The 22970-nt window shown below is 43.2% G+C and overlaps 1 protein-coding gene across 1 annotated transcript in view; it reads left to right on the top strand.

Annotated features, from left to right (window-relative positions):
- The first annotated feature begins 1153 nt into the window (after positions 1–1153).
- Positions 1154–22970, top strand: part of KCNMB4 (potassium calcium-activated channel subfamily M regulatory beta subunit 4) — a 51586-nt gene continuing 29769 nt past the window's right edge. Inside the window, exon 1 of the mRNA XM_004429410.3 lies at positions 1154–1489. Within this exon, the coding sequence (XP_004429467.1) occupies positions 1154–1489 (336 nt within the window). The remainder of the gene's footprint in view (positions 1490–22970) is intronic.

The following is a 22970-nucleotide window of genomic DNA, read 5'->3' as shown; positions in this document are numbered from 1 at the left end:
CCTGCCCTACCGGCGTGCGCGTGGTCACCTCGGATGCCGCTCCTTCTGTGCGCGTCGTCACCTCGGATGCCGCTCCGGGAAGGGACAGCCTGGCGAGCAGGCCCCGGCGCGCCGAGGGCGCAAGGCTCCGAGGAGGGACCAGAACGGAAAGGACTGTTCTCGGGCGTCCGGGAGTGAGGGGCGGGTCCTGATAGGGTCTCCGGTCCCTACTCAGTCCCCCAGCCTTGGGGCCAACCGAGGTGGGGTCCACCGGCTGCCGGAGACCCAAATAGCCGAGAGGTCGCACTGGGCCCGGCAGCAAGTGTCCCTGGTCTTGCGAGTCGAGGGTCCTGTCCCCACGCGCTCTGCCTGCACGAGGCGCTCCGCCCGCTCAGCTCGGTTCACTCGGGTCCTGCGTCTCCAGGCCGGGCGGCTGCCGGGGGAGACCCTGGGGCCGGGCGGCGGGGGCGGTGGGGTGGAGCCCGATGCCGGGGTTCTGGGGGGACCCCGCGGCCGGCCCGGCCCTGAGTGGAGGTGAGGTCCTGCCGCTCCGCCTGCCGCGCACCCTCCGCCTCCGTTTGGTTTAACTCGGATTCGGGCTGGGCTGTGTCGATCCTAAGCTTTCAACTGGGACGTCCGTCCTGGGGGACTGGACCGGGATTCCGCTGTCCCCGCACTCCCGCCGGGGCGCCTGCCCGCGAGCCCACGAGGAGCGGCATGTGGGCGGCGGGGACAGCGGGCGAAGTCACCGGGCGGGACACGGGGACAGCGGACGGGAGGTGGGGACACCGGGCGGGACTCGAGGACACCGGGCGGGGACAGCGGGCGGGAGGTGGGGACACTGGGCAGGGACACCAGGCAGGGACAGCAGGCGAGGACAGTGGGCGACGGGGACGCGGGGACACTGGGCGGGAGGTGGGGACACGAGGCGGGGACAGCGGGCGGGAGGTGGGGACACCGGGCAGGGACACCAAGTGGGGACACCGGGCGGGAGGTGGGGACACGGGGCGGGGACAGCGGGCGGGAGGTGGGGACGCGGGCGGGGACAGCGGGGGCCGGCAGGGGGCGCGGGAGGGGCGCGCGGGGCGGGCGCGGGTGCGGGGCTCGGGCGTCGCCGTCGGCCGCGGTCCTGCGCGGTCCCCTCGGCGGCGGTGGCGGCGGCGCGGGCGGGGCGATGGCGAAGCTGCGCGTGGCCTACGAGTACACGGAGGCCGAGGACAAGAGCCTGCGGCTCGGCCTGTTCCTCATCGTCTCGGGCGTCGTGTCCCTCTTCATCTTCGGCTTCTGCTGGCTCGGGCCGGCGCTGCAGGGTCTGCGCGCCACGGCGGCCAACTGCACGGTGCTGTCGGTGCAGCAGCTGCGCGAGGAGTTCGAGTGCACCTTCACCTGCGGCTCCGCCTGCAGCGGCACCGCGCACTACCCGTGCGTGCAGGTGTTCGTGCGCGGCCCCGAGGCCAGCTCGCGGGCGCTGCTGCACCCCGACGAGCGCCAGCTGCTCGCCAACCCCAAGGTAGGGCTGCGGCCGGGCGCGGGGGACCCGGTGCGGCTTGGGGTGGGGACCCCGGGCGGGCTCCCGACCAGGCTGCGCCCGGAGCTGGGGGAGGGACGCGGGCCCGGCCGGCAGGGGCTTTGCGCGCGGACCCGAGCGCCGGGGCTCCCTCTGCGCGCCTGTCCTGCCGCCCTCGGGGTCGGAGGGTCCGGCGCCCGCGGGACGCGCGCGCGAGAAGCGCGCGGAGCCCAGGCGACCCCCGCCGGCCCGGGTCCGAGCCTCTCCCCCCTGCGCCCGGAACGCGCCCCGCAGCCGCGGGGTCTCCGGCCCGGGGAAGGTGTGGGGCTCCTGCCTTTTACCCAGACAGACGACCTACGGCGAGAAGCGGATTTGTGGAATCCAACGCGAGATTCTGAGAAGGTCCATTCTGGGGGGTCAGAGGGCTCCGGGCTTTCGCGAAAGGGATGCTCAACAGGGTCCAGAGGCAGCCCAGTGACCGCGTGTCCAGGGACGGCCCGGAGCCACCGGGAGAACCGTGAAAATGACTGAAAATAGAAAACCCTCCGTGAAATGGACCGAGTATTGCCTCCCCGGCAACTTTTTTCATTCTCACAGCAAAAAAGGAAAAACCTGGTTAGGACTCGAGGGATGGAGGGCAGAGAGAGGGCGACTCAGAACGCTGTTCCCAGTGGAGGAAAAACTTATAAAAAGCCGTGTCCTCAGCCTGTGGACTAATTGAGCTTCGTGGTCACCTGGTTCTGCAAGAGGGATTGTCTGTTTTTTTCTTCTCTTGGTCTGTTTTGCTGTCTTTGTGGCTTAACTATCACAGTAGAGGTGTGTATCTTCTTTCGAGTTTCTGACATGCTCCTTCTTTGTGGGGCCTGGGCTGGGAAATCAAGCAGGAAACAGTCCGAAAGGGAATGAATCTGGTAACACGGGAAAACTTCCCGTTAAATGTGACAAAATTAATCATATCAACCCCCAAGGAAAATTCTGTATTAATATTTTTAAAGTATTTAAAACAGACTTACTTTTTCTCTGCAGTAAAACTCTTGTTCTTGTCTTCTAAACAGTAAATTCTTAAATTTGGGAAATTAAAGAAAAGGAATTCTTTTTTAAAAATATGACTCCTCTTAAAAAAGATGCTCCTGCTGACAAATTGATATTCATTTACCTTAAAAATGAAGATAATATATAAGCAGTAAACATGGAAATACAGAATTTAGATAGAGTATAATGTTCAAAGTCTTGAAGAGGCAATAATGTCTGAAAGAGAAATGTTGTAAGTTAATCTGCTTAATGCTCAGGAATTTCAAAACAAATCTCAAGGTTTTAGAAACATCACTTTTTTTCAGGATTAAACCATTAATATACGAGAAAGGTGCCAAGCAGTAATAGTGATTTAGAAATTATATGGTGGTTCATCGCTCAGGAGGTGGTGGTGTAATTGGTGAAACATTGCTAATTAGTTAAGATAGTGGTTCAGGCACTAACAAATTACATACACACATACGAGTAAATGGCTAATGTCTAATCAAGACATTGATAAGCGAGAATGTACTACAAAAAAGCTGCCTCACAATTTCCAGGCAATTTTGAAGGATCTGGCAGAAAAAGTAAATTGGAATTCTTGGGACATAGATTTTTAAAAGACTTGGAAGCAGCCATAATGCTTTATGTAATACTACGATTTTCTCTCTCTGTTTTTGTTGCAAGTAATCTGTTTTCTTCCAGTGCCACTTCGGATCCTGGCAACAATTGTTTTGAAAAAGTATCTGAACAAAATAACATTTTATAAAGTAAAGTATTCAAGAAATGGCAGAACTGGAGAAAGATGTATTTCTGTTACAGAAAATGAGGAACAGCGTTCCTCAGGCAAACCAGTGTGTCTCTCTTTATCTAAATTATGATTACATCGTAGCATTTGTAGAACATCAGTTTGTTCTTTTGCAGTCACCTTTCTACTTTTGGGCAATTAAATGCTCAACTTGGAAATTCTTGTAAGCAATCAGTGATGGAAAAATTGAAGGTATCCAAAACATTGTGCCAGAGTCCAGCACATCAGCAGACTGTCCACAGTCTGCTGTAATTGCCCTTGCAATTACACAAGACCCACTGCCCATTGCTGTTGCATCTTGGCCCCGAGTTCTTTCCTTTGCATCACTTACCTCTTTGTTGAGGCCTCCGTTCCCCACGGTTCCCTGTGTAGAATGTCTCGATTCCCCGCAGTGTCATGGATGCTAATCACATTCAACCTTCTCTTCTCCGTGACCCACTACCATAGGAACCATTTAGGAAACCACTTCTTAGAAGAGAAGGGAACAAAGACTTTCACCCTCCCTGAGCTTGCTGTGTTCATGACAGTAAAAGGCAGGGAAGGGGAGGAACCCCAGATGACTAAAGAAGAGAGTGTGGATAAATTTGACCTTTGACTAGGAATTTCTGTAAAATATCTTTGAGTCCTATTCAACTTATTTGCGTTTTGAATCGTATCTTCATTGTCTTAAGTGTTCACTGTATCTGGTCGTGTAATAGAATGTCCAAGTCAGCTGATCGTCAGGACAGTGGTCTGCTCTGTGAGTTAACCAAAGAAAAAGCTATATTTGGGGTTAGCTTCCTCTGCTACTGTTCCCATCACTGCATTGTTTCTCTGTGGCTGTCAGTTGTGTGCTAAGCGCTTTAGTTCCTAACTATGGCTGCACGTTAGAATCACGGGGGAATTTTTAAAAGAAATTCTGATGCCTGGGTCCAGCCCTCAGAGATTCGGACTTGGTCTTGGGTGGATCCTGGCATTGGTGTTTTTTAAAAGTTCTGCAAGTGTTCTAATGTGTAGACAGAGTCAAAATCACCAGCTTAGAAAATGTGCTCATCTATTGTGCAAGAAAAGTAAAATAAAAACCAAGAGGATTCATTGTAGTTAATATTTGTGTTTTTAGGTTAGAAGATGTTACCAATGCTACTGAATGTAGGGAGCTGGTATAAAAGGAAGGACTCAAGGAAATTCTGAGGGGAAGAGAATCATTTAAGTTAGTGTGGAAATGATGATTTAGGTTGGTTTAGTGTAAATGAAATGAACGTGTGCCCTTCCAGACATTTGCTTTTATGTTGGGTGTCAAAGAAAAGATGAATTTTTAAACCGGCCTCTTGTATGTGGAACGAGAGAGGGCGGGTGACTGGAGGCATGTGCTTTGTTTTGGTTTTGAGTTCTTTTCTTTCTCTGACATGAAAAACTTGGAAACAAAGGACAAAGGTCTGTTTCTAAGAAACCAGTCCTGCGAAGTGAGAGAAGTGCATTGAGGAAAAGAAGACTTAGGTAGAAGCAGAAGAGGCTTTCACTGTGTCCCTGAAGCTGGGCATGCCTGTGGCTCAGGTCACCGTGTCTGTGTCCTTCACGAGGTAGTGGCGCCCCTGCCCCGCACACTCCCGGTGCAGACAGTGTGGTCTGCTGGGCTCAGTTTCTTAACTCTGTCCTTGAGATGAGTGTTCAATGTGATGTCCTTTGTGCTCTAGGGAGGTCCATTGTTATCAAAACTAAGTAATAAGAGGCTCGGCTGACTTGTGACTGCTTCTCTACACTCTTCATTTCTCCATGAAAAAGTGGCTTATTGAGGTTTTTCCTCTGGTGATTATATTAAATAATTTTTGGAAAGTACATAAAATTCAATTCTGTAAATACTTCTTCAGCATCTATTATAATCAAAGAGCTGGGCGGGAAACAGGAGGACGTACAAAGATGAGTTCATTCATTTAACAAATGTTTATTAAATGCCTCCTCTGTCTCTGCAAGCTTCTAGGTTCTGAGACAAGAATAGAGATCAAAATACAGTCTCTGCCCTCGTGAGGTTTACATTTTGGTGGCGGGTGACAGACGAAATAGACTCATAATGTCATGTCATGTCATGATAGGTGTGTAGAAAATTCAAGCGGTGTAAGGTGCAGACAGTGATGGAAGAAATGAAGGGCAGCTCTTTTGCATATGATGGTCAGGGAAGGTGGCTCTGATGAAGCAACATTTGCACAGAGACCCAAAGAATGTGAGGGAATGAGCAGAGGCCTAAAGGACATAAAGGGATGAATCTCGTGCCTCTCTGGAGAAAGAGCGTCCCACGGGCTGGGAGGTCAGCAAGTGCAGAGGCCCTGAGGGGACTGACTACCAGGCTGTGTGAGGAGCAGTGAGGATGACGAGGAGGCGGGACCATGGTGAGCAGGCGGGAACCAGTGGGAAGTGAGGTTAGGGCCTGACGGCACATGGTAGGGACTTGGATTCCATTCTGAGCGTGATGGGAAGCTGTCCGACATTAAGCAGGACTGAGGCATAATCAGATTTAGACTTTTAAAAATGTAAATGATCCCTGTGGTGGCTGAGTGGAGAACAGAATTGGTGTGTTTGTGTGTGTGCACGCGTGTGCATGTGTGCTCGCTTGTGCGAGGTGAGAGCTGCGGAGGCACGATTGGAAATGGGGAGTCCAGTAGGACGGGTGGAAGATGGTGGCGACGTAGGTCAGTTGTGGCTTTGGTAAAGGTCACGGACAGTTGGATGTCAGGAGGAAAGAGGGAGGAGTCGAGGGTGACTCCAGGGTTGTGGGTGGGGGGAGGTGATTTTAGTAGATGGGAAAACCAGAGGAGGGTGGTTTTGGAGGAGTGTGGATGAAAAGCACGGCTCAGTTTCAGATGTGAACCCGTCTAAAGTGAGGATGGCCCCCTGAGTTTCTGCTGTCGAGCAGGTCCCTATCTAGCAGAGGAGACAAGAACACAAGTAACTGTTGAATAAGCAGATGTCGAGTTCTGCAGGGAGGTAAAAACACGTGATATGGGGCCGGCCCTGTGGCTTGGTGGTTAAGTGCGCGCGCTGCGATGCTGGCGGCCCGGGTTCGGATCCCGGGTGTGCATCAAGGCACCACTTCTCTGTCCAGCCTGAGGCCGAGTCCCACATACAGCAACTAGAAGGATGTGCAGCTGTGACAGACAACTATGTACTGGGGCTTTGGGGGCAAAAAATAAATAAAAATCTTTAAAAAAAAAAAAAAAAAAAAAAAAAAACACGTGATATGGACGTCGGGGAAGAGCTTCATGGAGAATGGAACTTTGGCCACGAAGTTCTGAGACTTAACAGAATGTTCATCTGGGGAGGAAGAGTGGGGAGGAGTGCAGAGCACATCAAGGAGGAGAAAATGCCAGAGCAGACCTGTGGAGCTCTGTGAATATGGGGTCTGTTGGGGGAGCAGCAGAGAGACTGGTGGCCGGAACACAGGCACAAAGAGCAGAGTCTTGGGGGTGAGACAGGAGAGTAACTTGGGGTTGATAATGTGGAAGTCCTGGACAGCCAGGAGGGGCTTGGTGGACACTGGGAAGCCCGGTAGGTGGAATAATGCCCCCCCCCCTTAGATGTCCACCTCCTAATCCCCAGAACCCGTGAATATCTAATGTTACAAAGGGGGATTAAGGTTGCAGATGGAGTTAAGGTTGCTATTCAGTTGGCATTAAAATAGGGGGATTATCCCAGTGGGCCCAGTGTAATCACAGGGTCTATGACAGCGGGAGAGGAGGTCAGAGGGATGCAGTTTGAGAAAGACTCAACCGGCCGTTGCTAGCCTTGACTACAGAAGGGGCCACGAGCTAAGGAATGCAGGCAGCCCCGTTTTCTAAGGAATTGGGAAAAGGCAAGAAAATGGATTCTCCCTGAGAGCCTCCAGAAAAGAATGCAGCCCAGCTGGTGTCTTGATTTTAGCTCAGTGAGACTTGTTTCAGAGTTCTGACCTCCAGAATTGTGAGATAATAAATTTGTGTTGTTTAAGCCAAGAAGTTTGTGTTACAGGAGCCGTAGGAAACTAATACAGAAGCCAAGGAAAGTTTTTGAGTTGGTGACTAATATGACTAGATATTTAAAGACTTGGTCAGAGCATATTAATAATCTACCTTTGTGGCAGCCGTTTGGAAACGGTCTAGTCTGCAGGCTGTGAGGATCTTCCTGTCTGAGATTACTCCTCATGATCCATCTCTGACCTCCGTTTGTGGATGTCGTTAATGAAGATCTCAATTATTTGTAAGATCCCCCAAATTATGTATCTAAAACACTAATCAGAAACTTTGTACTTTTACAAAGGAGATTTGTGATGTTACAATATATTTTAGTTACAGTTTGGGAAAAAATGCATTTATTGTATCACAAACTTGCCTCAGAGTTATAAAGTTTTTTATAAGCTGTTGTTATATTTTGTTTATTTAAAACGTTTTTGGCACTCATTTATGAATGAAGATGTCGAGTTTTATTTACTTTGGGTTTAATTTTTTTTTCCAGTTTTTAGCAGATTTTCATATTCAGTTGAGTTCCTAGATAAACAGTACATTTATATTACAATTACCATAATTACTTACAGTAAAATACTGAACAGAATGGTTTTTAATGTTACATATGTTTCTAACTATTTCTCCTGCTGTGCCTTAAGTGTTCTCTAGGACACTAAATCGTGTGTAAAATGTGTACTTTTTTTTTTTGTGAGGAAGACCAGCCCTGAGCTAACATCTATTGCCAATCCTCCTCCTTTTTTTTTCCCTTTTTCTCCGCAAAGCCCCAGTAGATAGTCATATGCCACAGCTGCACATCCCTCCAGTTGCTGCATGTGGGATGCTGCCCCAGCACAGCTGGACAAGCAGTGTGTTGGTGTGCGTCCGGATGTGAACCCGGGCCGCCAGTAGCAGAGCGCGCGCACTCAACCGCCAAGCCATGGGGCCGGCCCCTAAAATGTGTACTTTTGAGTTGTAGTGATATTCTCTTCTTTTAAAATAACCAGTGTTATAAACTGAAAACCATGTGTTTATTAAGTTATTTAATTTTGTGACCATTTTTGTAAATAAACTAATTCAAATAAATTTATTTCATGTACAGTCATGCACTGCATAATGACGTTTCAGTTAATGACGGACTGTGTATATGACGGTGGTCCCACAAGATTAGCACCACATAGCCTAGATGTGTAGTAGGCTGTACCATCTAGGCTTGTGTAAGTATGCTCTATGATGTTTGCACAACGTTGAAATCACCTAACGATGCATTTCTCAGAACATATCCCCTTTTTAAGCAACACATGACTGTGTTTGCTTTGTTGAGTAGCAGAATCCAACAGATTGGGTCACTAGAAGTTCTCGGTATACTGAACACACGTGAAGGAATATCTCTTCATCTAATTCTTCTGTACCATTTGTCTAATTGATGCAGTAGAGCAAATGGACTTTGAAACCTTGTCCAATGTCTGGTTTACTGGTTATAATCTAACTATTTTGAGTATATATTGATGTTGTAGCTCATTAGAGAAAATTAAATCCTAGAAAACTAAGTTCTAAATCCTAGAAGTTTAATCCAATTTTTCTTTTGTAATAAATATATTTATATAATTGTCTTTATCAGGACAACTTTATTTTAAAATAGTTCTAAAGAATGGAAAACTAGGCAATAATACTACTTAGTAAAAGCTAAATCCTCAATTCTGATTTTAATTACCTTCTGTTTTCTCTATTTCAAGGATAAAAATGGCAACCAAATTTATCCTTATCACTCCAAAATCTGCTTCTATTCTGGAATCTTTTGTTTCTATAAATGGTACCATCATTCTCTGGTATTAATACTTTTTAAAATTTTTGCTGCCACTGTCCTAGTCAAGGCCATTGTCTTTGCTTTGATGATTACAGTGTCTCTTCACTGACCTTCTTATATCTAGTCCATTTCTTCCTCCAAGCCAGTGGTTCTCAAAGTGTGGCCAGTGGACCAGCAGCATCAGCAGCATCTGTGAACTTGTCAGAAATGCACATCCTCAAGTCCCATCCTAGATCCACTGAGTCAGAAGCTCCATCTCAGTTTCTGATTTAACAGTTCTGTGTTGGAGTTCAAGAATTTATACAGTAAAAAAGTGTACTATAACTACCAAGCTAATAGATGGGGAAATTAAATAATATAAAGGAAACAATCCAAAAGAAGGCAAAAAAATAGAGAAAAAGGGATGCAGACAGGTGGGACAAATAAAAAATAATAAGATAGTAGATTTAAACCCAAATTTATAATTAATTATATTAAATGTAAATGGACTAATTCTTCCATTTAAAAGACAGAGATCATAGACTGGAAAAAAGCAAACAAACCCAAATATATGCTGTTTTCAAGAGTCACACATAAAATATAGGGACACAGAAAGGTCAAATGTTAAAAGATGGGAAAATGTACACCATACAAGCATCAACCAAAAAAAAGAAAGAAAAGCTGGAGTATCTGTATTATGTGAAACAGTAAACTTTGAGGCAAAAATGTGTTGCTAGATAAACAGGGACATGTCATAATTATAAAAGAGTTAATTCAACAGAAGATAACAATTCTATGTTGGAATGTACATAAAAATATAACCTCAAAATACAGAAAAACAAAAAAATTAAAGCAACTCAAAGCAGAAATATACAAGTCTAGCATGATAATGAGAGATTTTAACACACCTCTGTTTGTGACTAATGAACAATCAGGCAAAAGTAATATTAATACATATCTAGCAGATTTGAATAATATCTTTAACAACTGACCCAATTGACACATATAAAATAGTGTATCCGGTAGCAGCAGGGTGCACATTATTTCAAGGGCCCATGTAACATTTACAAAAACTGATATTCTGGGTCGTAAAGCTAGCCTCAACAAACTTCAAAGGAGTGAAATAATTAAGATTATATCCTCAGTGAAATTAAACTAGAAGTTAAATTTTACTGAAAGACAGAGATGTGGGAAATTCATCAGGGAAGGAATGAACTTATGAATAAATGGTCCTTGAACAATTAGCTCTACATAAAAAAGAAATAAAATTTGATACATACTTTACACTCATAACAACAAATTCCAAATGTAATAAAACTTAAATGTGGAAAAAAAAACTATAAAACTTTTAGGAGATGGTATAGGAAAATATCTTTATGGCATAAGCTTAAGAAATATTTTCTTACACAAAGTTTAAAGAACAAATCATAAGAGGAAAAGATTGATACATTTGAACATGTTAAAATAACAATTTCTATATGACTAAAATTACTGTAAATAAAGTGAAAGTGTAAACCACAGACTAGTAGAAGATAATGGCAAAACAAGTAATCAACCAAGGATTATCCAGAATTTATGAAAATGTCTACAAATCATTAAGGAAATGACATACGACGTAATGGGAAAATGAGCAAAAGATATATACAAACTATTCATGAAAGAACCTCAAGTGGTCTGTAAACGTGAAAAGATGCTCATTTCCAATAATCTCAGGGATATTAAAATGACAACAATAATGAAGTACCATTTCACAGCCATCAGATTGGCAAAACTTAATATGTTTCATATGACCAAGTATTGGTGAGGATTCAAGCAAATGATAAGTTTTACTCATTGCTGGAAAGTTGGTTCAACCACTTAGAAAAATAATCAAAAATACTAAGTGTAAGTGAAGCTGTGAGTAAGTGACAACCCAACAATTTCATTTCAAGGTGTTTACCCTAAAAAAACTCTAACACAAGTCCAATGAAATATATATGAGCATTTTCATTGCAGAATAGTTTGTAGTAGTGAAGGGTAAAAACAACCTAATTGAATTAATTAGGATATTGGATGGAATACTTCAACAGGAGCCTAAAATGGTGACCTAAGCACAGCAGGTACTAGTTTTTTTCTTCTGTAAATGTCTGAGCTTGTAGGCAGTTGGTGGAGCTGTGCCATTCTGCTGTGGAAGATCGTCTGAGGGCCCAGGTCCTACTCTCTTGTTGCTCTGCCATCCCTTAGCATGTTTATCCTCACTTGATCATGTCTGCCTTTTAGGCAGTAGAAAAGAGAAAACAGAGGGTAGGCAGCTTCCTTTTTCAGAAAATTGAGATATGATTGACATATTGTAATATTTTCCCTTTTGATATGTACAATTTTTAGTATATTCGCAAAGTTTTGCCACCATCATTCCTGTCTAATTCCAGAATATTTTCGTCACCCCCAAAACAAATCCCATACTCATTAGTACTCATTCTTATTCCTTGGTCATGGTATATAATCCTTTTTATATGTTCCTAGATTTGGTTTTCTAGCTTTTTGTTGAGGATTTTTGCATCTATAATTTCATAAGGTATATTGGTCAGTATTTTTCTTGCAATGTTTTTGTCTGATTTTGTTATTGTAGTAATAGAATGAGTTGGAAAGTGTTTCCTCTTCTCCTATTTTTTGGAATAGTTTGTGATAATGCACCATCATCAGATGGAATTTATTCCAAGAATGCAAGGTTGGTTCAACATGCTAAAATCAATCAATGTAATACACCATATTAGTAGAATAAAGGACAAAAATCACATGATTATTTCAGTATATGCAGAAAAAACATTTGACAAAATCCTTTTATGATTAAAAAAAATGAATAAACTAGGAATAGAAGGGAATTTCCTCAACCTGATAAAGGGCAACTATGAAAAACTCACAGCTAATATTATACTTAATGGTGAAAGACTGGAAGTTTTCTCCCTAAGATCAGGAACATGACAAGGATGTCTGCTCTTGCCACTCCTGTTTGACATTGTACTAGAGGTTCTAGCCAGGGCAATTAGGCAAGAAAAAGAAATAAAAGACAGCCAGATTGGAAGGAAAGAAATAAAACAATCTCCATTCACAAATCACCTAATCTTGTAAATGGAAACTCCAAAAGAATCCACCAAACACCCCCCCCAAAAAAAACAGACCCCCACAAACCCAGCTATTAGACCTAATAAACAGTTTCAGCAAGGTTGCAGGATACAAGATCAATATACAAAAATCAATTGTATTCTTATACACTAGCAATGAAAAATCCAAAAAATGAATTTAAGAGCACAATTCTATTCACAATAGCACCAAAATAATAAAATACGTGTGACTATATTTCACAAATTTAACAAAAGAGTATGAGACATGTACCCTGAAAACTACAAACACTACTGAAAGAAATCGAAGAAGCTAAATAAATAGAAAGATATCCTTTGTTTATGGATTGGAAGATAATACTGTAAAGATGGCAACACTTCCCAAATTGATCTACAGATTCATTATAATCCCTATCAAAAACTCAGCTGGATTTTTTTTTTTGCAGAAATTGACAAGCTGATCCTAAAATTCATATGGAAATGAAAGGGACCCAGGATAGCCAAAACAATCTTGAAAAGGGAGAATAAAGATGGAAAACTCATGTTTTCCAATTTTAAAACTTACTAGAAAGCTACAGTAATCAAAACTGTGTGGTACTGATATACAGATAGACATACCATTCTATGGAATAGATTTGAGAGTCCAGAAATAAATGCACACGTTTGTGGGTAATTGATTTTTGACAAGGACATCAAAAGCAGTCAACAGGGAAAGAACCGTCTTTTCAACCACTGGTGCTGGAGCAACTGTATATCCACACGCTAAGATGAAGTTGGACTCCTACCTCACGCCATATACAAAGAGTAACTCAAATGGATCATAGACCTAAATGTAGGAGCTAAAACTATAAAACTTTTAGAAGAAAACATAGGTGTCAATCTTTGTGACTTTGAATTAGGCACAGTTTCTTAATTATGTCATGAAAAGCATAAGCAACCAAAGGAAAAATAGATAATTAGACTTAATCACAACTGAAAACTTGTGCTTGGAAGGACACCATCAAGCAAGTGAAAAGACAACCACAGAATGAGAGAAGATATTTACAAATCATATTATCTGATAAGGGTCAAATATCCAGAATATGTAGAGAACTTTTACAACTGATCAACAACAACAACAAAAAGGCAAATAACCCAGGTAGAAAATATGCAAAAGATATGAATGGATATTTTTCCAAAGAAGGTATACAAATGGCCAAGAAGTGCATGAAAATAGGTTCAACATGACTAGTCCTTAGGGAAATGCAAATCAAATCCACAATAAGATGCTACTTCCAACCCACTAGAATGGCTACAAAAAAAGAGACAATAACAAGTGTTGGTGAGAGTGTGGAGAAATTGGAACCCTCACACATTGCTGGTAAGAACGTAAAAGATGCAGCCACTTTGGAAAACAGTTGACAGTTCCTCAAAAAGTTACCCATAGTTACCGTGTGACCCAACAATTCCATTCCTAGGTATGTCCCCAAGAGAAAGGATGACACATGCCACACAGGAACTTGTACATGACTCTTCATAGCAGCATTAGTCATAATAGCCAAAAAGTGTACACAACTCAAATTTCTGTCAACTGATGGGTGGATAAGATTGGATGAATACAACGTGCTGTATCCATATGAGGAACATTATTCAACTGTGGGAAGGAATGAAGTGTTGGTCCATGCTAACGTGAAAACACGCTCAGTGTTGGAAGTCAGCCACAGAAGACCACATATTAAATGACTCCATTTACATGAACTGTCTAGAATAGGGAATACTATGGAGGATTGGGAATAGTAGTTGGAGAGTGTAGGGTGTCTTCTTGGGGTAATGAAAACATTCTAAAACTGATTGTGCCGGTGGTTGCACACCTCTGTGAATCTACTAAAAACCATTGAATCGTACACTTTAAGTGGGTAAATTAAATGGTATGTGAATTATATTTGAATAAAGCTGTTACCAGAAAAAATTGTTGATGGAGATTTGCTTTGCAAATTTTGGCATTTCACATAACTTGTAAAGAGTTGTTTTATTCAATAAATAATGTCAAAACTTCCCTATTATTTGGAAAATATATATTTAAAAATATTAATTTTCCAAATAAAATGTATTTTGAAAATACTCAAAAAATTATTTGGAAAAAATTTAATAACAATAATATATAAATTTAATTAAAATAAAATCACAATTTTGATGGAATAAAAATTTTAATGTACAAAAATAAACTATGGGCCAGCCCCGGTGGTGTAGTGGTTAAGTTCAGTGCACTCTGCTTTGGCAGCCCGGGCTTGGTTCCCAGGCGTGGATCTACACCACTCGTCAGTGAGCACGCTGTGGCAGTGACTCACGTGCAAAGTAGAGGAAGACTGGCAACAGGCGTTAGCTCAGGGCGAACATTCCTCAGCGAAAACAAAACAAAAGAAAACTATGAAAGTACTATATAAAATATAGGTAAATATTTACAAAATTTTGGGGGGTGGACAAAGCCCTTCTAAGAATGACACCAGAAATCATAAAGGAATACACTGACTTATTTAGTGACATAATAAAGAAAACTTATGTATATTGTAAAAAAACATTAAAATTGAAAGAAAAATGACAAATTTGGGAACATATTTGCACTATGGTAGAGAAATGATACAAAACTCAACATTTGAAGAGCTCTTAGCAATAAATGACTATTTCTTTCGTGGAACACTAGGTGTGATGGTTAATTTTATGGGCCACTTGACTGGGCTAAGAAATGCTCAGGTAGCCAGTAAACCACGGTTTCTGGGTGTGTCTGTGAGGGTGTTTCTGGAAGAGGTCGGCACTTGAATTGGTAGACTTCGTGAAGGAGATTCACCCTCACCAGTGTGGGTGGGCATCGTCCAGTCCCTTGACGGCCTGAATGGAACAACAAGGCAGAAGAGGGTGAGCTGACGCTCTGCTGGTGCTGGGACGCGACGTCGGGGCTCCTGGTTCTCGGTCCTGTGGACCCGGCCTGAGTTACGGCGGCTGCCTCCCTGGATCTTCATCTTGCAGACGGCAGATTGTGGAGCCTCTCAGCTTCCATCACTTCCCGAGCCAATTCCTTGTGATAAATCTCTTTCTCTGTGTCTACACGGACCCTCTCGGTTGTGTTTCTCCGGAGAACCCTGACTACAAGGCAGGAGCATCGCCAGGCAGCTCAGTGAAGAATCACAACCACCAGACACGTGAAAAACACGTGTGATCTCATGGATGTTCAAGGAAACTACCACTGTAAGTGTTTCCAGCTCAGTTCTATGAACACAGATAACTTGAATCCTATTTTGAACTATGCCAGAGCACCCAGAAATAAGGAAAACTTCCAATTTTTTTGTAATTTTAGGATTTGAGATGAAAATCTGTGCTAACATACACGTGCAGATGAAAGTTATAGGACAGCTCCACTTAGGAGTGCTTACGTAAAGTCCTAAGTGAGCTAACAGCGGTTGTCTCGTTGACGGAAGCACCAGAGGCTTAAATGTTTATCTTTGCTTCTCCATATTTTCTAAAACGTTTTTCTGAACAGTGTCAGATAGCTCGTCCTGTACGCCTAGGACAACATGGAAGCCGTGGTCTTATTTCACTGATTATAATATGTCTTTATAGATAACAGACCTGCCGTTGATGTGGGTCTAATTGTATAAATTCTCACAGATTGAGGTTATAAAAATTGCATATGGCTGTCCAGCAAATGTACCACAAATTGAGTCAAGATAGACAAAATGAGGGGAAAATTGGAGCATATGACAAAGATTTAATTTCCTTACTATGTTAAGGCTCTTAAACATCCGTAAGAAATAACCAAGATGGGAAAGATCATGGATGGTCAGTTTGCAGAAAAGAAATACAAATAGTTTTAAAATATATGAAAAATTATGACCTTTATTTAAAAATGCAAATTAAAACAAGAAGTCCCATGCTTCACCTGTCAGAAAGTTTAATAGTACCAGTTTATATTTTGTTTTTTATTTTTTAAGGCTATGGGGACAGGCACGCTTGTAAACTGCTGGCAGAGGTGCAGTTGGTGCGGTCTCTTTGGGACACTAAGTTTGAATCTTTTTACTTTTCCTGCTCTCACATGCGTGTGCACAGACGCTTGTAAAAGGATGATTCTTGCTCCTTGGTTTGTAACTGCAAAAGACTGGAAACTCTAATGTTTTCAGTAGAGGACCAATTTGTAATTTTTGGCACATCCATGCAGTAGAATTCAAAAAAGAACGAGTTGGATCTCTGTGTGGGGACATGCGAGCACAAGACGAATCGTTAAATGAAAGAATAAAGAGCGAGACGGAGGAGAGCGTGTGCACATTCACATTGGTGTCAAGTGTAGGAAATGTACAACGTTAACCAAACGGCCGGGGGTCCAGGTCAGAGTTGGGGGCACGTTTCAGCCTATAACCCTGGAGTGGTTACAGGAGTGAAAGGTGCAGCAATCTGTCTTTCACTTTGAAGGGGACACCCAGAAATTCCCTGGACCACTAGGCCCCCGGCAGTGGCGCCGGTGGCAGCCTCGGAACTTCCCGCTCTCTGGCAGCCCTGTGCTTTGCCAGCCGCTCTGGGGCTCTTTGTAGCCGCTGCTTTCCGGATCTGAGCGGCGTGATAGCATCAGCGTACAGACAGTGATGTTCTAAGGGAGTGAGGGTCGGGTCCCTGCACACGAAGAACAGCCTGAGAGAGTGGAGGTGGTTGGGGTGGAAAGATCGTCCTCAGGAGGATGGTAAAGTCTACACCGTCCCTGGCGGGTGTGGCCATCCGTGCGCAGGATGGAGAAGATAGCATTCGCCAGATCAGTCGCCACTGAGTAGGCTGTGGAGGTCAGTTTATTTGCTCCGATGAAGAGACTGTATCTGAAATAGCAGCTGAAAGTGCAGTCGCCACTGATTCCTTCAACAGTACAGTGGTTCTCCAGACTTTTCGTCTCTTCAAGAGCCAAATCGTGGAGTTAAGTGGGGACGTGCTAGGAATCCCTGCCCCTGTAGTCTCTGTGACCTCCCAGGGATGTGGTATTGGTTTGCTGTCTGGGGAAAGAGCAGGTAGTTTTAGAGTCACCCACCATGAAGCCATCCCTCCACGGGTAAGGGGGTCAAGGTCGGAATCAGGATGGGGGCTCACGTGTGGGTTGCATCTATACATTCAGGATCTCGACCACAGGAGAGTTCATGGATTCACTGGGCCCATTGTGCCCCCAGTTGGCCAAAACTCTGTTTTCCCCTGAGCCCACGAGCCCCGTCCTGAGCACAGTTGTGCTAGGGTCCCGGGGTTAGGGTGAGCAGAGGGGCAGTGTCCCCTAATCCTCTCAGTGTCTGCACAGCTGCTCTGGTGAGTGTGCTTTTCTCAGGAGAAGATTTCCAGTGGGCACCACGTGAGGGGCTCCCACGGGCTCTTTCCTCAAGGATCACAAGCCTCTTATTCACTGAACTCGGGGCCTGGGGTTGGAGCAGGAGCCCCGCCTTACGTCTCAGTGACTCCTGGACTTCATGTCATCAAACCTCCAGTTTTCAGGTGTGTAGATCGAGGAGAGCCGTAGAAGGCTGGCTGCCTGTTTCAGTCCTAGAGATCCTGTGATCCATTAGCCACTGTCAAAGATCCCTGTGGGTCAAATCATCTTTATTGTGCTCCAAATTCTGGGGTCAGAAATTCAGACAAGGCACAAAGTGACAGCTCATCTCTGCCCCCTGGTGTCCGAGGCCCCCGCTGGAGTCCTCGAGGGCCAGAGGCTGGAGTCATCTGAAGTTCCACTCACTCACGTAGAGCAGTTGATGCTGGCTGTGGCTGGGGCCTCAGTTCCTCTCCACGTAGGCCTCTCCATGTGGTCTCTCTGCGTGGGCTCATTGGGGCTTCCTCACAGCAGTGTCTGGAGGCTGAGGGCAAGCATCCCCGAGAGAGACGCACGCAGGAGCTGTGTCATCTTTTCTGATCTAGCCCTGAAGTCACACAGCATCACTTCCACTTAATCACAGGCTCGTCCATGTCCTTGGGAAGGGAAACCCATACCCCTGAATAGAGGAGTGTCAAGGTCACATTGGAAGAGCCTGCAAAATGGTAAATATTGGTACAGACATCTTTGGAAAATGCGTTCTGCCACAAATAAGAAGCATTGATTTTTTATCACCACTGTTCATCAATCCTGGTTCCAGGGGACTCGTCATGGACAGGCTGATTGGTCCCCTTCATGCAGAAATGATGGTGGTAACATTTCGTTATATACACACACACATTGAATTTGTACACAATACAGTACCCAGCACCATCAATGAGGCATATCTGAATGTGTGCATGAGCATTTACGAACGTTTATTTCATTTCAGTATTCTGTATGATCATGAGAGGATTGGCCGTCTCCTCAAGGATTTTAAATCATGATCATGAGCCATTGAACAAGTTTTTACATGCACTGTCGTACTTGTTGTAAATAATAATGATTGAGCTTCTTCCAGATTAAAACTTCTTGTTTTGGTCTGACTTCTATTTAGGTTTGACCTCTGTATTTGGCAGACAGTGTATTTTTATTTGCTAACTCTAAAGCTGGATGAACTGTTTTCTCTTGAAAGTGAAATATCATTCCACACTTTTCTCATTTTTAATAGTATCCCAACCGTAGCAGTCTGCTTGAATCCAGAAGTTGAATGAATATTATTAAATTACAAGAATGCAGATGTGGTATCAACACAGGGTAATAAATTCTAACTAGAGGGGCGAGGGTGGGTGGGTAGGCATCCTCCACGGGAGGTAGTGAGCATTTTTTCATGGAAGCGTTTAAGGAGAGAGGAGGGATTCTTCAGCGAGCTGAGGTTCAGATAATTTGGGCATTTTCCAGCACCATCTCCCTGCCCCCTATGCTAAGCACTTTAGATGACTCAGTCTTTCTGGGACATCCTTACACAAAGTCTTTGCACATTTGCTTTCTTCTTGGAATGTCACCTTCTCAACCCATTCTCTGAAAAGCAAATCCTTAAAGACATGAATCGAAAGTCATCTCTTCTGTGACGCCTCCTCGCACATCCCCAAAGCTGAAATCTTCACCTCTTTTGTAGTCACAAAGCACTTTGTTGATATGCTCCTGTTAGTACACTGCATGCTCCTGGGAAGGCAGGAAGGAGAGGGGTAAGGAGTGAGTATATCCAGTCTTTGTATCCTCTCCAGTACTCAGCAATCAAGGTGGTTTATTGCATAAATTATCAATTCTAAAAATCTGCCATTCCAAGGCAGCAGAAGAGCTATTAGAAATGCAGATTCCTGGTCCTACTGCCTCCGACTCTCAGGAGGGTGGGCCTGTGACAAGTGATCGAGTGGTCTGCGGAACACACTCTGACAAACTCTGTTCTATTCCCGCGCAGCCTGCTCTGTCCAAAGAGCTCATTGTAGCTTCTCCTGTTCTTAGCCTTGTTTTCACATTTGCTAAGTCATTTATTTGACCTTTAGATTCTTCCATAAGATTCTTTTCATTTAGTGTTTGGGTATGGATATACATTCTGGAACCACCTCCCCTAGAATATAATATTTTAGCTGATGTATAATTTTGTGTGTTTGTTTGGCTGACCTACATCCATAAGGAAAGTGTGTGTATTCACATGAGTGTCTGTATGCACACAATTAATGAGCTCTGGAGGTGTTTGAGCCACTGTGGAGTTTAGAAACAGCTCAGTTACACTTTTTATTCCTCAGTGCTTTTCTGATTATATGTTTATATTGTCAAAAATGTCATTAAAGTTACAAATCATAGCTGACACAGAGATGTCTTACAGGATTTCAGAAAATGGAGGATTATAGTATAAAATATAATCAGACCGATGTTCCAGTAGATAATTTTAAGAATTCATTTTCTAACCAAATTTACTCTGGATATTATTTAATCAGTAGCCCATGCTAGTATCATGTCTTTCAATACCACCCTCCTACCCAAGTGAAGTCAAAGGAACTGGGGAAGAATCCAGTTTCTCCATTTCTGCTTGTTAGATGGTGCCTAACACAGAACCCAGGCCCCAGTGGTTAGTTAAATAGATCACCTGTTTTGTGCAGTGGTTTTTTAAATGACTCACTGAAGGAAGAAAGTGAGTTCTGCCTACTCTGCCCACAGGATTGAAACACAATCCTCGAGACACTTGTCACAAAGAACCACTCAAGCAGATTCTATGAACACCCATTGTGGTGGGCTAAAAAAGAATGCTGTTATCAACCCTGATAAACCCTAGAATAAGATAATGGAAAAATAAGAATAATAAGTGCATAAGCAAATATTCCATGTCAAGTGATGGTGGTGTCTTTCCTTAATAAACTCACTGGAAGCTGTTATGTTAATAAACTCAGAATAGCCCACTCGAGCCCATCAACTTTGCTCGTGAATGCAAAAGTCAATTTTTTTCCCTAAAATGTAGGCAGTAAACAAATATATTTTATCGCATGCCTCTTTTTCTCCTGACTTTTTAAAGAAAGTGATTTCATACAAGTTTAGGCAGCAAATGACACAGACTCTAGAAAAGGTTATTTGAGCACTAATGATATTAGGAGTTGGGAGATGCTGCTTTTGCAAATGAAAAACAAAAAAAGGTGAGAACCACATGAAGAAGTTTCTCCAAGAGAATGCTCATTGTCCTCCGTGACCAAAGACATTGTCTATAAATTCGCCAAAGTGAAATTACATCCATGGTACCAAAAACCAGCCCTGGAGCCAAACTGAGACAGGAGGGAACAAGCAGAGACTTATGATGCATTTCTCTGAGAATGTACCAGAAAACAAGGATGCAGCCTCCTGCCTCAGCTCAGCCCTCAGGGGGAGTGTGCCAACTCCATTCCCCAGGAAATGTTACCCTGGATCTCCAAGAGAGGGATGCAAGTCATGGCATCTTCCTTACCTCCAAATCAGGGAGGGAGCTCTAAAGAGAGAAAACTGGAAAACCCTAGAGATAGAGACACGGGAGGCAGTGTGGTGCAGTGGTTAGGAACACCCTGCAGTCTGAATCCCAACTTTCCCATTTGCTGTTGTAACTCAAGGAAAGTTTCCTTAAACCCCTCTGCCCCTCAGTTTTCTCATCTGTAAAATGGAGGTCTTGTTATAATAATTGCTCATTTGGATTAAACGAGATTGAGATTAATGAGATGCTTGACATATAGTCAATAACTGTCGCCCATGATCATGATGTGATGATGGTGAGGATACGGTGTACATGATTGTGTGTGCCCTCCCCTGAAGGAGAGATTCATGGAGGAGCTATGTGGTGTCTGGAAAGCCATCAGGCTTGAACAACCTAGAGAGGAAAGGAGTCTCTATGACTGAATTTCCAAATTCCTTTTTCTAGAATTCTTTTTTTCTACTTTGAATTTTCATTTATAGCTTATTTTAAAATTCTAACAATCTACAGTGAACCACTAAGTAGAATTGAGAAGGAATCTAGGGAGAGTTTGAGTTAGGCTTCACAGAAATTTTAGAGATAATCTAACTGGAGAATCAAGATATAAGAAAATGAGCAATCATGATTTTCAAGAACATAAGGTTTAGCCTTTAAAAAATTGTACTTTCAAGGCAATGTGAGCTTTAAAAGTCGCTGGAGCCTTATGGCTCATTACTTAATCTCTGATGCTCTTTGGAAAGAATACAGTTGTGTAAAAAATACTTGCATTTTGATCTTAGGTTATCTTCCCCATGTAAAAAAGTACTTTGCTTCCAAAAATCCATCCATAGTCTCTCAAAGTTTCCTACAGGCTAGAAACGTTTCTTTTATCCCACGTGAAACCACAACACATCTAGTGCAAAACTTCACACACTTGGTGAAAGTTTTCATCTGACTTTTTCAGAAACTTGAAGGTGTGATTCCCCTGGTCAGATCACAGAGTTGTTGTCATTGGGTAGAGCTGTTTCTTTTAAACCCATTTCTCCCCCAAAAAGCTGAATAGCAAAGAATTCTGAGTTAACTTGTGTGATTTTAAAATCTGCTTTAATGACGGTTGTTAGTTGTTACCCCTAAAATGTTTAGTGTACCTTGTGTCGAGGACACCCATTGCAAAAAGGGCTCCGATGAGTTTTTAGGGTTTCACACCTCACAGTTTCCACCTCTGAATATGGAAATTTCTCCTGCCTGCAAAGAGCACAATCACTTGGCTCCTATTCTTACTTTATAAACAAACTGACCATGATATAGAAAAAAAGTGTTTTAAAAGAGGGAAAGGAAATGTCAACGGGTTATGGGAAGTAAGCAATAGAAACATCAGAGCCCCTTGTGAATATTTTCCTAAAGCAAATACAGGCCCCGAGAAAGGACCTCCCACCCTCGTCCTGCTTGCTGCTGGAATGGTGGCCTGGTCAGGCTCTCCCTCTCCCATGGGCAGAATCGCTCTGGGAGAAGCGCTCAGCGATGCTCGTGGCCCTGCCTTCTCCTGGGTCCTTTCTTGGTGTTCATCCAGGAAGAGCATCATTGAAACGTAGAGCTAAAGGATTCTGGAGATTTTACAGATGAGAAAAAATGAAATCCAGAAAAAGGAAGTAATTTGCTCAAGCCTAAACACCTAACAAATACATAACAGGCCTGGAGCCCTAGCTAATGGTCCTATCACTGCTTTGAACTCAGAATTCATAATTTTGCAGAAATTTTAGCTTTATATTACTGTTATTAATAGAAGTGGAACTATGTATGCAGAGGTAAATATCCAGTGATGCAGTCATTAAAATAATATTTGATGTTAATTTATTATATATAATAGAAAATAACCAAATTTACCAAAATTTAAAATGTGTTTATATTGTGTATTTTTTAAATGTTTAACCACTGTGAAAATAGCTGCATCATCTTGAATAAAATTGTGTCTAAGTGTGTTATTTAATTAATTCTACCAACATTTTTGAAACTTCACC

This window comes from Ceratotherium simum, chromosome 17 (assembly GCF_057802395.1).
Source record: "Ceratotherium simum simum isolate JZ-2026a chromosome 17, ASM5780239v1, whole genome shotgun sequence".
Taxonomy (NCBI): Eukaryota; Metazoa; Chordata; class Mammalia; order Perissodactyla; family Rhinocerotidae; genus Ceratotherium; species Ceratotherium simum.
The sequence above is the reverse complement of the archived record's forward strand: the minus strand, read 5'-3'. Positions and strand labels throughout refer to the sequence as shown.